General features: G+C 57.4%; 3 protein-coding genes across 3 annotated transcripts; 1 reads left to right on the top strand and 2 right to left on the bottom strand.

Moving 5' to 3' along the window:
• Nucleotides 1-234: 234 nt before the first annotated feature.
• On the bottom strand, nucleotides 235-2210 carry LTR77_006053 (uncharacterized protein; the record flags this gene model as incomplete). Its single annotated transcript, XM_064803295.1, has 2 exons — nucleotides 235-393; nucleotides 471-2210. 2 exons carry the CDS (start codon nucleotides 2208-2210, stop codon nucleotides 235-237), a joined length of 1899 nt encoding a protein of 632 aa, XP_064658210.1.
• A 2269-nt stretch (nucleotides 2211-4479) lies between these two features.
• On the top strand, nucleotides 4480-6598 carry LTR77_006052 (uncharacterized protein; the record flags this gene model as incomplete). The annotated part of the gene is made up of 2 exons (XM_064803294.1): nucleotides 4480-6062; nucleotides 6127-6598. The coding sequence occupies 2 exons, from the start codon at nucleotides 4480-4482 to the stop codon at nucleotides 6596-6598; spliced, it is 2055 nt and encodes a 684-aa protein (XP_064658209.1).
• Nucleotides 6599-6792: 194 nt separating this feature from the next.
• LTR77_006051 (uncharacterized protein) lies at nucleotides 6793-13729 on the bottom strand (the record flags this gene model as incomplete). Its single annotated transcript, XM_064803293.1, has 2 exons — nucleotides 6793-13552; nucleotides 13641-13729. The coding sequence occupies 2 exons, from the start codon at nucleotides 13727-13729 to the stop codon at nucleotides 6793-6795; spliced, it is 6849 nt and encodes a 2282-aa protein (XP_064658208.1).
• Between the last annotated feature and the right edge of the window lie 277 nt (nucleotides 13730-14006).

Below are 14006 nucleotides of genomic sequence, written 5' to 3'. Positions count from 1 at the left end.
TACGAGATATGAGAATCACGATCCGGGCGGTTTCATCAATTCGTCTTTCACTTTTCTCATCTGTTTCTCATTATTTACACCCCCCTGAAATGCCCAAGCCATCGTCACCGCAGAGCATCACACATTACCATTCACGCCCATCATAACTTCCATCAGTCGATGAGGCAGCAAGCACACCAATCCACCAGCGCCAAAGTACCCAACCCCCCATTCCTCAAAGACACCACCACCACCTCAACACCCCCCCGGCTTCCCCTGCGTCACCCTCGTCACCTCCGTGAACTCCGACCACTGCGGAAAATCATCCACACTCTCCGCGGGCTGCACTTTCGCCGTGATGACGGTGATGGTCAGGTCGGCGACGGAGTCGGGGGGGATTTGTGTGCCGTCGAACTATGGATCATCAGGGTTAGCAGGTTGGTTTGGAACTTGGAGATGAGGGGGAGGGGTAGGAGGGATGGGGGACGTACCATGCCGACACGCCAGTGCAGGTTAGCTTCTAGGTAGTCTTCCACTACGCTGGGGCGCATGCTGGATAGTTCGCCGCTCTCAGCTTTGGCGAGCAACACCGACGTCAACGGCATCGTCCCCGTGACCGCAATAGCAGCATGGTCCCTCTTCACTCTCGCCTGTGCATTGCTAACAGCGTCCCCGCCGTCCAATGCGGCGAAGACAGCGTGCGTCCCAACTAAATTCGGACTCGTGGCCCACGCCGTCGGCGTATCGTCAAAGTCGCCGAGGAAGACGTAGATGGCGTAGGACCCGTTGAGGGCGAATTTCTGCGAGAGGATGTTGGCGAGGTACTGGCGGTGGCGGCCGTCGAGGACGACTTCGTCGGGGATAGATGCGGCTTCGAAATGGGCTTCGCCCGCAGCACGGGAAGGGACGGTGGAGTTCTGGGACTCGCGCCTAGAGAGCCCGCTGCTGCTGCCGAAACTGTTGCCGTATAACTTGTTGATCGCGGCTTTGACGTCGGAGACGTTGGGGTTGCCGATGAGTTCCGGGTACGTGTAGCCGAGGCGCTTGGTATCGCGGACGGAACCGGCGGTCCAGTAGTCCCGCTTTGCGGTGGAGAAGAAAGGTTCGAGCGCGGAAGAGTCGTCGAGCACGTCGCCGACGCTGATGGTGAAGGTCTGTTCGACGGAGGACATGGGCTCGACGTAGCTGTCTGGGTACAGCGCCTGCCACAGCGCAAAGGCGCGGTCGACCATTGCGTGGTGGAGGAAGAAGATGGGGTCGTAGGCGGAGTAGTCGAGATACGTCATGTGTCCATTGCTGCCCATGATGCTGTGGATAGCGTCGTGGAGCGATTCCAAGCTATCCGATGCTTGCAGGCCCGGGTGCATCCAGGCTTCGTTGCCGAATTCGGTAAAGTTGTCGTAGTTGGTGAAGAGGTTGTACAGGCGGTCTTGGAAGGAGACGCGGTTGTTGTCGAGCACTGGGCCGATGAGGTGGTTTTGGCTGACGGCGTCGAGGTCCCAGCTGGTGGGGTAGCGTTTGGTTTCGTTCCAGGTGGCGAAGGGGTTGAAGTAGAAGTCGGAGGCGCTGACAGGGTGGAACTGGTAGGAGTAGAGGGGGTTCGGGATGATGGCTGTGCCGTTGGGCATTGTGACGTTGACGGTCGGTGACTGCAGGCTGGCTGGGTAGACGCTCTGGCCATCAGAAGGCGTGGCAGCCCAGTCCCAGTATGGGAATCGCCATGTCAATGCTGCAGAGGCGTACCGCTGGCGGACTGCTCCAGCTGGGAACTCGTTGACCGCATCAATCATGTGCTGGTAGAGTGTCTGCTCGAACAATGCCAGATATGGTCTGTGCCAGGCTAAGAACACATTCGACACATGAGCGCAGTACCCAGGACTGCTGTGACCATCTGCCGACGGGACGCCGTCCCATGCGATGTAAGGCCGGCCATGGATCCCTGCGATCTGGTAGTAAGACGTGAGGTCGCTCTGGTCTGTCTGCTGGCATCGCCTGAGGCCGAGCAAGAAGAGATTCCACTGATCTGTTTTTGCTTCAAGCTGCCGGATCTCTAGCCGTGACTGCACGCCGTATGTCTGGATGCCTGTGATTGCGACTGTTGGCTCCTGCCGCCGCTCAGGGTTTGATATCCTTGGCATAGATGCCTCGTCGACCTCATGCCGCCAGAGTGAGAGTGGTACGCCATTGACGAGAAAGCAGAGCTGCAGCACGAGCAGGATTGCTGAGAGCATGTTGGTATGTGAAGGCGTCGAAGACATGATCGAGCCCCTGAAGCGGTGTGTTATCTCTCAATGGCCTTGTTCAATCGCCACGAAGAGTGGAACGGTGACACCAAGTCGCGGATAGCAGTATCGCACCAGCCCGATAGCGAATGTCTTCCCGGAAGCACAGCAGGAGTTGTATGAGCTCACAATCAGCGCATGTCGCTCGAACGATTCGTCATGCCACGTGAACCAGCTCGGCAACAATCTTCCGTTGAGGTTGAGCCAACGTCAACCACAGCCACCAGTGAACAGAAAATGAAGTCACAGCAGAAAGCAAGCAAGAACCCGAAGCACGCACGAAAAAAGAAGGCAAGGCAAACAAACAGCGACTTATACCTTTCTTTGGCACTGGACAAGCATCCTGACGTGCAGCGCAGACGCAGCAGAGACGCAGGGCTGCAGGGTGGAGCGGAAGGCTGGGGAGAATGGGTTGCTGCCATTGCCGCACTTGACGGGCATGCGCCGTCCGACTTGGGCAAGAGCGACCTGCCAGTCCGAGCGCCATCTTCCCAATACGAGCCTGCGAGCCAGGAGCGGGATGTTATCGACATTGACGGGGTGGAAGTCTCCGTCGACCTCGTTTGCCCATGAATACGCCCCCTGTCAAGCACACCACAAGGGATGTCCCCAAGCGCCAAACCTGAGCGAGCCGTTCGCCTCCACGACATCGACACGCCGTTGACCCATGCACAGCACGATGCTCCACTGGGATCATCGTTGCCATCGCAGAAGCACTTGCGCGAGAGCTTGACGTACGTCCTGTGAAACCCAGGAGGTCGGACTCCGTTTTCACTTGCGCAGCCAATGGATTGGCTGCGTGCTTACCAGATGCCTGGATCGATAGCGACAGGTACCGAACTCCTGCGATCCAGGGACAAATGCTTGATTGGGATGAAGCTCAGGAAGCTTCAGCGGTATTGTTCAGCAAGAGCGCTCGAGCTGTGATGGAATTTTCATACTTACTGCGTGCAATGCTCGTGATGCTGTTCATGTTGCAGCACTTCCCGATGCGCGAGTCCTGAAAAGCGAACGATCCCCGCTCGTGACACAGCATATGCAGCACCCCAAGCGCGCCGTCGATCTTCCCACGGTTGAAACAATGCCTTCTAGAAGCACTCAAAAAGCAGAGCCCTCAATCTATTTCCGCCTGAAGACCAATTGGCAACCACCAAGAACTGGCTTTTTCGCATCCAATACAGCACTTCTCGTCCGCAAGCAACCACCACAGAGCCTTCGTGTCGCACACGGGCTTGTATGCCAATCCGCACCAATGCTGTGAATGCGACGATTGTTTTGTGGAAGCAAGGGACTCACACGACATCCGCCCTCTGAGCTTCATCTCCAACAACCATTGGACCTCCACCTTGCGATCGTCACGCACGCACACGACGCCCAAGAACATGGCGGTGGGCGCTTTTGGCAGCTCTCATTCCATCAGCAACGTGGTGATCGGATGGCAATTGTCTCAGGCAGTCCCGATGGTGTGTTGGAGGGTGGCTCGTAGGTATGAGGTGGTGGTGTGGATGTGCCTGGAGCGATCGACGAGCGCCTTGCCAGCTACGACAGGTGACCGTCGAGCAACGTCGTGGCGCTGCACGTGTACGCCATCTTTGCATCTGGACACGACTACGTGGTCGCCACTTCGTCACCTTGAGAACTCAGTGGTGAACGCTCGCGACGTGGCAGGAGTTCTTCGAAGAGCGGACGCCTATCACGAGGGGCGTGCAAAACGGCCACCCGGCTTCAGGTTTCGCAGCGACATGGTCATCGTCTTCGAAGAATGGTCATTGCTTGCGATCCTGCCTGCTGTCGCATCTTGTCTTCTCGTGGTTTGCCAGGCGTTCTATTCCCTTTCACTCGAGGACCGATTTCTTTTTGCATCAAACTCGGAATGTGAGACTGACTGCGCGCCATTCGAGAAGTGTGCGATGTTGATGTCTCTCCCAGCGGATCTCTCAGGAGAGACATTCACATTCATCTCCTTTCGAGGCCAGCTCTTGGCATCCTTCTGACATCCTTTACCCCGGCTTCCCCACAGCATCATCATCACTGACTCGTGCTCGACTACCACCAACGCGCTCAGAGCTCGCGTTCAAGACGTCCGAGGGAGCTCTCCCCGAACGCCGCTGAGCCGAAGAGGTATTGGCGATCATCATCGTTGTTGCTGGTTGTCTCTTAACGTCTCGTGCATGTAATCCTTCCATCCCAAGTCTCTTCTCCGTGTACCATACCCACCATGCCTCCTCATCCGCAAGACGAAGCCTACGACCTCTCAGTCAAAGACCCCTCCAAATTCTGGGCCCATCAAGCACAACAGTTAACATGGCACACCACCCCAACCACCGCCTTCCGCAAAAGCACTCGCAAACTCGCCTCCGGCACCTCTCACAGCACCTGGACCTGGTTCCCCGACGGCGAGATCAGCACAACCTACAACTGCATCGACCGACACGTTGAAAACGGGCATGGGGACCAGACGGCGATTATCTGGGACTCGCCCGTCTCGGGCTCGAAGCAGAAGATCTCGTACTCTGAGCTGCAAGAGGAGGTCGCGACACTAGCGGGAGTGTTGCGCGAGCAGGGAGTGAAGAAGGGGGATACGGTGATCGTCTACATGCCCATGATACCCGCGACCTTAATTGGTATTTTAGCTGTCGCGAGACTAGGCGCAATACACGCAGTAGTCTTCGGCGGCTTCTCTGCTTCCTCCCTCGCGCAGCGCATTGAAGCGAGTCAGCCTGCTGCGATTCTGACGGCGAGCTGTGGGATTGAAGGCGCGAAGGGCCCGATTCCTTATCAGCCGATGGTTCGAGGGGCGATTGAGCAGAGTCCGCATAAGGTTGCGAAGACGCTTGTTTGGCAGAGGGAACAGAGTCAGTGGGAGGACATTAGGAAGGAGGAGGGGGAGAGGGATTGGAAGACGCTGATGGAGGATGCGAGGAAGAGGGGGGTGAAGGCGGATAATGTCCCGGTGAAGAGTGGGGATGGGTTGTATATCATTTATACGTCGGGCACGACTGGGCTGCCGAAAGGTGTGTTGAGAGAAGCTGGTGGGCATGCTGTGGGTTTGAACTTGTCGATACGGTATCTGTTCGGTATCAGAGGGCCTGGGGACGTGATGTTCACTGCTAGTGATGTTGGCTGGGTGGTTGGACACAGCTACATCCTGTACGCACCTCTCCTCGCCGGAGCGACGACGGTGCTATTCGAAGGAAAGCCGGTCGGGACACCGGACGCAAGCACGTTCTGGCGGATACTGGAGGAGTACAAAGTCAACACGTTCTTCACAGCGCCAACAGCACTTCGAGCTGTGAGAAAGGAAGATCCGGAGAATAAGCACTTCAAAACCCGCGGCGAGAAAGGCGGTCTACGCCAACTACGCTCTCTCTTCCTCGCAGGCGAGCGCTCAGAACCCTCCATCGTGACAATGTACAACGACCTCGTCAAGCAACACGGCGCGCCCAACGCCCAAGTCATCGACCACTGGTGGTCCTCCGAGTCCGGCTCACCCATGACCGGCATCGCGCTCCTGCCCAAAACCACCTCCAACCTCTCCGACCACGAGTTCGTCGAACCGCTCAAAATCAAGCCCGGCTCAGCAGGCAAACCCATGCCGGGCTTCGACATCCGCACAGTCGACGACGAGGGCAAAGAGCTCTCAAAAGGCACAATGGGCAATATCGTGCTCGGCATCCCGTTCGCGCCATCAGGTTTCACGACCCTCTGGCGTGACGACGAGCGCTTCTATAAAAGCTATTTGAAACGCTTCAACGGGGAATGGATCGATACCGGCGACGCAGGCATGATTGACGAAGACGGGTACGCACTCCCCTTCCCCTCCCTTTACCATCTCCCACATCAACTAAATCCTTATCCAATCTAGCTACGTCCACGTAATGTCCCGCTCCGACGACGTAATCAACGTCGCCGCCCACCGCCTCAGCACGGGCGCCATCGAACAAGCCATCGGCTCCAACCCCTCCGTAACCGAAGTCGCCGTCGTCCCCATGCCGGACCAAATGAAAGGCCACGTGCCCTTCGCCTTCCTCACGCTGCCCGACGCCCCTTCGGATCTGCTCAAAGACCTGAATGGGAGGTTGAGACATCATATCGGACCCATAGCGAGTTTGGGCGGTGTGATTTCGGCGCCGGGGATTATTCCCAAGACGAGGTCGGGGAAGACTTTGCGTAGGGTGTTGAAGGAGTTGTTGGAGAATGGGCTCGAGGGGGAGTTTGGGAAGGAGGTTAATGTGCCGGCGACGGTGGAGGATCCGGCGGTGGTGGAGAAGGCGAGGGTGGCGGTGAAGGACTACTTTACGAGCGGGGATGGAAAGAAGATGAAGGCGAAGTTGTAGGATGTGGAAACACTGTACAGTACGATGTGGTGCTACGTAATGACTGCACAGACAAGCTGTCGAAATGGATGTCGTTCAGAACGCCCGCCAAACCAAACACTCCGCCTCTCCAAACACCGCATATACACGACCGTCCATCAAATCCAACAACGCCAAACAACCCTTCCGCCACTCATGCAACCCCTCATCCTGATCTACCGCCCAAAGTAACTCCCCCCATCCACACTACTCAACGCGGCCGTCGGCATATCACTCCCCAACGCACTATCGAAAGCATGTGGCCACGTCACCTTCTGCTTGTCCGCCTCCGGATCACCCCCGGGCGCCGCTTCGAGTCGCAGCTGCAGCGGCGCAGCCTCCTCGGCTTCGGCTTCGGCCTCTGCCTGCTCTTCTTGCCCTTCGCCTTCGTCGCCGCTCAGCTCATGGAACTCCTCCTCGCTCGGCTCCTCGTCGATGACGCTCTGGCCACCTGCCACCACACCCTCAGCTGAGCTTCCCAGGCTGGTACGGCGATCGATCTCGCTGCCTGTCATGTAGCTGCCAGTGCCATATGAGAGATCAGAAGTGCCATAGCTCATCCGGCTCTCCACCCCGGGCGTGATACCCTCCGTCCCGCTACCTTCAGGATACGTCGAGTAACTGTCCCGTCCACTCATCAAACTCGTCCTTCGCTCGGTAGCTGCATCACTCCCGTACACACTAGGCGAGTCGGGCCGCTGAAGCTCATCCTCGCTCTCTTCGGACAGCGTCTCGTTCTCCTTGTTCTGCTCCACTGGGGCCAGGAGGTCGCGCTTCCCGGCCCAAGAAGGCTTACGCGGATACTGTGTCTTGACGGAATGGCTGCGCTTCATGCCCTGCGAAGCCAGGCTGGGGTTGGAGGAGAGGGTGCTGCCGCCGTAGGCGACGTTGTTGTTGATCTGGTTGAGGGACATGATGCGGCGCTCGGCTGTGTTGGAGAGGGCGCCGTTACGCTGCATGCCTGGGCGGGACTTCATGGCGAGGGAGTGGTTGGCTTTCATGGCCGGAACGGAGGAGGTGACGGTCTGGGCTGAAGTGGCGGAAGCATTGCTGGGGACTCGCAGGTCACGGCCCTGAGGCTTCTTCTTGGGAGAAGGTGCGGGTTTGGCGCTCTTTGCGAGGAGCAGCATCCGAGATTGGTTCATGACGCCCTCGAGCATGCGTCGCTCGATGCCTTCGGCCTTCTTGTCCATCTCGTGCAGTTCTTCGCGACGAATATGCATCGCTGTCTCGAGCGAGGAGACGTCAGCAGCAAGACGGGACTTCTGAGAGGTCAGAGCCTCCTTCTCAGCCCTGAGAGCCTCGACGGCAGTCCTGAGCGTGTCCTTCTCGTCGTTGAGGACCGTGATGTCGTCTTCAATCTCGTCCTTCTTCGCCTGTCTGCGCTCAAGCAGCAACGCCAGCTCTTCAGCTTCGCGCTCCTTGCTCTCGTGCTCTTCAGTGATCTGCTTCGCCTGCGTGGCCACGAAAGCCGAAACCTCAGCCGCAGTCGCCATGACCTTCTCATGGATCTGGTCGAGACGCTCAAGCTGCGCGGAACCCTTTGAAGCCTCCTCAGCATGACCCACCAGCTTGTCCAGCTTCTCATGCATTACGGTATCATCGTAGCGCTCAGGCTCTGGCGGAGGCGCACTGTCGGTGGAAGGAGCCGGCATAAGCTGGGGCAGCGAAGACATGTTGGTCTTGAGCTCCTCGTTCTGGGTTCCTATCCCGCGAACTTGCTCCTGCAACTCCTTCACTGCCTGTGCGTGCTCAGCGGCCGCGTCGGAAGCCTTCTGCGAGTGCTCGTAGTGCTGGCCGAGCATGGCTTGGACTTCCTTCAGCGTGACCATGAAACGAGGATTGTGCTCCGACAAGTCGCTCTGCAGGCCACCGATGGCAGCGAGGACTTTGGCAACCTCATCCCGAGTGACCGAGTGCTCGAACTTGAGGCCCTCTTGAGTCTCGTCGAGCTTGTTGTAAGTGTCGTCGACCTTGTTGAACACGGTCTTCGACTCCTCGGTCATCTTCTCCATGGTTTCCGGGAAAGCAGTAAGCGTCGATCCAAGAGTATCGATGGACAAGCGCAGGTCATCCGTCATAGTCTTCATGTTCGTCAACATCTCGTCCTGCTTAGCAGCGTTCTCCTCCATGCCCTTGGCCTTCTCTTCAGCAGCGTGCTGAGCGTCATCGTACTTGGACATGAGGCCGTCGAAGTATGTCTCGAGCTTCTCACCAATCTCGGTCACCAGCGCCTCCTTGTGCTCTGCTTGCTTCTCCAGCGACGATTCGGCGGCTTCGTTATGGTCGACCTTGATCGCTTCGATCGAGCCATGTGCGCGCTCGAACTCCTCCTTGACCTTCTCCAGCAGGCTTTGAATCTCAGCCGTCACCGGTTCATGGCTAGTCTTCTCCTCAAGACTCTTCAGCGTCTCGCCCAAAGTGTCGATGCCGGTCTCGCCGTCGCCAAGTTTGGCCAAAAGCTCTTCCTTCATCTCGGAAAGGGAGTCCTTGAAGTCGGTAAGCTGTTGGACAGTCTCCTCGAACTCCTGCTTGCGATCATCGAAGGCTTTGGCGGTGACAGCAATGTCCGTCTCATAACTCTCCTTGAGCTTGTCATGGCTCTCGCGGAAGTCAGTGATCAGGCCGTGAAGCTGTTCGACATCGGCCTTCGAAGGTAGCTCCTCAGGGTCCGGAATAACCATCTCGTTGACTCTCGTTTTGATGTCGGTGCACATTACACCAAGGATATCAAGGTCGGCTTTGGTCATGAGCTCCGGCTTCTCTTCGTCCGGATCGGGCACCGGCATGCGGTCCTTGAGCTCATCCATTGCGGTCTTGAGGTCCTGCGCAAGCACTTCGACGACAGCGACGTCCGCTTTGCCTGCCGTGGTGTTCTCCAGTTTATCGACAAGCCCGTCGATACCTTCGTTGGTGACACGAACAGTAGCTTCCAAAGCATCCATCTGGTCCTTGGTAACCACGTTCGCCGGATCTGGCATCGCCATGTCCTCGAGCTGTGATTTCGTGTTCCTGAGCAGCGTTTCAATGGCATCAGTATCCTCCTTCATCGCCGCACCCTCACCAGGTGCAGGCTGCTCTCGCTCAGCCATCGAGACAACACTGTCCTGAATATCCTTTAGCAGCACCTTGAGAGCGATGATGTCCTCCCGCTCGACAGACTCCGCAGCCGGTCTCGCAGTCCCAAGATCCCCCAAGGACGCGCTCATCGCATCGATCTTCATCTGCAACTGCGTAATCGCCATCTCAATCTTCTCAACGCCTTCATCATTCATCCCGGTCGCAGCGGCAGCAGCAACACCCGCGGCGACCCCGGCCTCAGCACCGACGTCCCTCGCCTGGCCAACCTCCGCGCCATCAGCGAGCACGATCTCTCCACCCTTGGGCATAATCGCAGTCCCATCAGCAGACTTGAGCTTATCAATGTCCGCCCTGAGTCCGGCAAGACCTTCCTTGAGCGTGTCCAAGATCTCGTAGTTCACGGTCATATCCAGTGGCTTGTCGAGCGTCTTGATCACATCAGTGTGCAAGCTTTCCAGTCCCTCGTTGATGGCATCCAAGAGCTCCGTGTGCTGCGTGTCGCGCTGCTCTGGATCTTGAGACTTCTTGTCGATGTGGCTTCGCAGGTCGTCGAGACCGAGACGGACGGCGTCAAGAACTTCTTCTTGAGAGCCTCCATGGGCCACGCTGGTGGCGATGCCGTTGCGAAGCTTGTCGAACTCGCCTTGGATGGCTTCAAGGAGCTCATCTGTGAGGCCTAAGTCGCTGCCTTTGGCTACCGATTCCTTGATCTCGTCTAGGCCAGTACGGATAGATTCGAGCGTCTCGTCACTGACCTGCCCATTGCCGCCACCGCCAACGACAACAGAACTACCCATGGACTCCTTGAAGCCTTCAAGTTCTTCCTTGATGGCTCCCAGCGCTTCGGCCGCAGCATCGCTCTGGTCCGCAGAGAGCTGTGTGCGGAGGTCATCGATCGACTGCTTGACACCGCTCACAATGGCGTCGCGATCAGCATCCCCGATGATGGAGTGCAATGACTCCTTCAGCTGCGAGAATTCAGTATGCATCTCGTTGATGATGTCCTCCGTGGCGCCGCCGGAGAGGCCGCTCATCTCGCTGCCGTTGAATCTGGCGTGCAGAGCGCCCAAGCTGTCCTGGATCGTTTCGATCAGCTCGCTCTTGTCGTTCGCATTGGCGTTGAGGACAGCAGTCTTGAGCTGTTCGAACTCCTCCTTCATGGCTTCAAGCATCTCCTCGCTGGGTCCTGATTCTTCGCCGTCGACGCTCCGAGAATTGCCGACATGGGACTTTAATTCTTCCATGCCCTCCTTGAGCGCGAGGATGACTTCGGCGGCGTGCTGTGGTTGCAACTCTTCGCCGCTATCGCGAGCCATGTCACGAGAGCCAATGACCTCGTGGAGATGCTCGAACTCAGACCTGAGGTACTGAACCATGTCGGCCTTGCTTTTGTCGTTTGTTGGACCTTCGGCGACGTAGCCTTGGGTATCTGCTCGTAGCTGTTCCAGGCCATCTTTGAGAGCATCCACAATCTCGTCCTTGCCAGTGACATCCTGCGCCCGGTCAACGTAGCTTTCGATCTCGCCTCGTAGCGACTCGAGACCATCCTTGACTGCGTCCAGGACCTGCTCGGTATCACGGCCGTTGGCAGCGATGTACTGCTGGAACTCGACTCTCATGCCATCGACAAGGTCTTGCAGTTGCCTCAGAACTTCTTCGCCCAGACCACCGAAAGGAATGGCAGAACCATCCAAGCTGGCCTTGACGGCGTCGAAGAGATCCTCGCGGCTGATCTCCATCTCTCTTGGTGCGGATGGTCCATGGTTGGCAAGACCCTCCTTCACAGCCTCGATGACTGCGAATCTTGTGGCTTCGTCGTCCGCTGGACCAGCTGGTGGTGGGCTGAACTGCTCAAGCGCCTGTCGAACGCTCCCGAGCAGCTCCTCCCTCATCTGCTCGATCTGCTCATCCGGCAGCGGAGTCCTGAAGTCCTTCAACGCTTCCTGCACCGCCTCGAAGACCTCGCCCTTGTCGACACTGGCGACAGCTGGCTCTGCCCTGCTGTTCGAATGGTCCTCGAAGCCCTGCTTGAGCACATCAAGGATCTCTTCACGCTCAAGGCCAAACTGCTGTATCGAGATATCGGGTTCAAAGCCCTCAAGTCCTTCCTTTACCACCTCCAGGATCGCCTCTCGGTCCACGCTGGAGTCACCAGACTCAGGCTCGTGCTTCACGATGCTGTCCGCGTGCTCAGACAGTGCATGCTTGATAACAGCAAGCATCTCTTCACCATCCGGGCCGCCTCTGGTGTTTGCGAGCTGCTTGAAAGTGTTGTCGTCCTCCTCGGCGCGTTGCTGCATCAAGTTAGAGATATGCGTCTTGAGATCAGCTATGCTCTCGTCGATGATGCTCTGGACCTCTCCGGCGTCCAGACCACCTTGTCCGTCTTCGATGGATCGGTCGAGAGCGTTGGTCAGCTGCGAAGTGCTGACTTTCTCCAGCTTCTGACCCAGATCCCTTCCCATACCTAGGATCTCACCGCGCAGGTCGCGGACAATGCCCTTAACTTCCGACGTGGTTCCTCCGGTATGCGTCATGGCGCTCTTGATGTGCTCAAGCATCTTGATGATCTCGGAGTCTGTGCCAATCATCCTCGCTTCCTTTCCACCAGCATCGCGCGTCTTCTGCATCGAGTTGGGTGAGTCGAAGTTGAGGTCCAGTTTGGGTGGGCCATCCTTCGAGACGCGGACTATGGCTTGCGATCCGGACTTCTCCTTGATGAACTCAGATAGCTCTTCCACCTTCCTTGCAGCCTCTACGTTCTCCTTCTGACTCTTCTCCAACAGCTCAGTCAGAAGTCGCTGCAGGTGATCCTGGCCATCTTTCGTAACCATGTCGCGGATGATCTTCTCTAGCATCGCCATGCTTGCAGTGCCTTCAATAGAGAATGGCGATGGCGAGCCAATTCTCTCCTCCAGGAAGCTATGCGCGCTGGCTGCTCGTGGCACACTATACGACTTCTGTGCAGATGGAGGCGAGTTGAATGGCTTGTTATCCAAGAACGTCGCGAAACTGCTCGCGCTCCGGCCCACTTCACCTGGCACTGGAGGTGGGCCCAGGAGACCTGGGTCAAGGTTCATCCCAAGGCGTCGCAGCGACTTGTGGATTTCTTCGTCGCGCTTATTGGTCGCGTCTTTCAGGCTGAGCAGATCCGTAGCGTTGTCTTTGCTCCGTCTGCTGAGGGCTGTCATCTCTTTCTGCAGATTTGTAGCGATTGAGGTCAAGTTGAGCAGCTGGCTGGAAAGATCGTAATTGCTGCTTGACCGGTCGAAGTTGCTATTTGATCGTGGTAGTGTTGGTGTGGCTGGTCCATTGGTGACATCGTGCAATGGCTGCTCCGGTACCTGCATCGTCTGAAGCGCAAGCATAGTCGCAGATGGAGGAGTGTTCTCGCCCAGCAGCGGTCGAGGCCCTGGTCGTGTGGATGGCCTTAGACTCGGAGTATCCTTCAGTGGATCGCGCGGCGCTGGAGTCGGAGTAGATGATCGCTCGAAGATATCCTCCTTGCTCTCCTGCCGACTGAACGAAGAGAATCCACCGCCTGACACCGGCCTCTCCGGTGACCGCTCCGGCGACCTGTTGTCCAGATAGTTGCGCAGGTCCTTGACGTTTCCTGTCTGCAAACTCTGCATGCGCTTGTGATGCGCGCCTTTGATCAGCGACCTCTCCGGTGAGCCTTGTGGAGTGCCGTTGTTGGATGTGTAGGATGAAAGTGGTTGGCTCTCCCGAGCCCTTTCGACAATTTGCCTGGCAGCCGCGGCAATACCTGCGGATGTGTTCGCCTTCGTCGTCGGACTGTGAGTTGGGTTGAGTGGAAGAGGCGGCGGCGCGCGATCCGGATCTGAGCTATCCCACCTGCGTTTGATCGACGTTAGCAGGTGCATCGTGACATGTTCGCGCCGGCCGGCCTCTCCAGCATCGACTGTGGAGGCGGAGGACGTACATAGGGACGCTCATCCTTCCTGACTCGCTCCAAGAATGCTGATGTCTGACCTCGCTGTCGCGAGAAGCTTCCCTCTCCGTCGCCGGCATGGTGGATAGAGGTATTGGAGCCGTGGAATGTATGCGGTCGCTAGGCGATGGTCCCAATCATGCGGTCGTCGATTGCATTGTAGTCCTGCTCAATGCTTCTCCAAAGTCCGTCCAATGCGGTAAGAGAGCGAGCGGTCGAGTAGTATGACAGAGTGTGCGAGTGTTGTGAGACGACGAAGTGTATCGTTTTTTGGGATCTGCGCTTTGCCGAGTAAACATGTAAACATTGGGCAGCAACGACCGCCGAGCACGGCAAGTGCGGCGAGCGAGCGGGACG

Source organism: Saxophila tyrrhenica (assembly GCF_035928015.1).
Source record: "Saxophila tyrrhenica strain CCFEE 5935 chromosome Unknown scaffold_9, whole genome shotgun sequence".
In the NCBI taxonomy this organism is placed as follows: Eukaryota; Fungi; Ascomycota; class Dothideomycetes; order Mycosphaerellales; family Extremaceae; genus Saxophila; species Saxophila tyrrhenica.
Note: the sequence above shows the minus strand (reverse complement) of the source record. Positions and strands in the feature narration are given on the sequence as shown.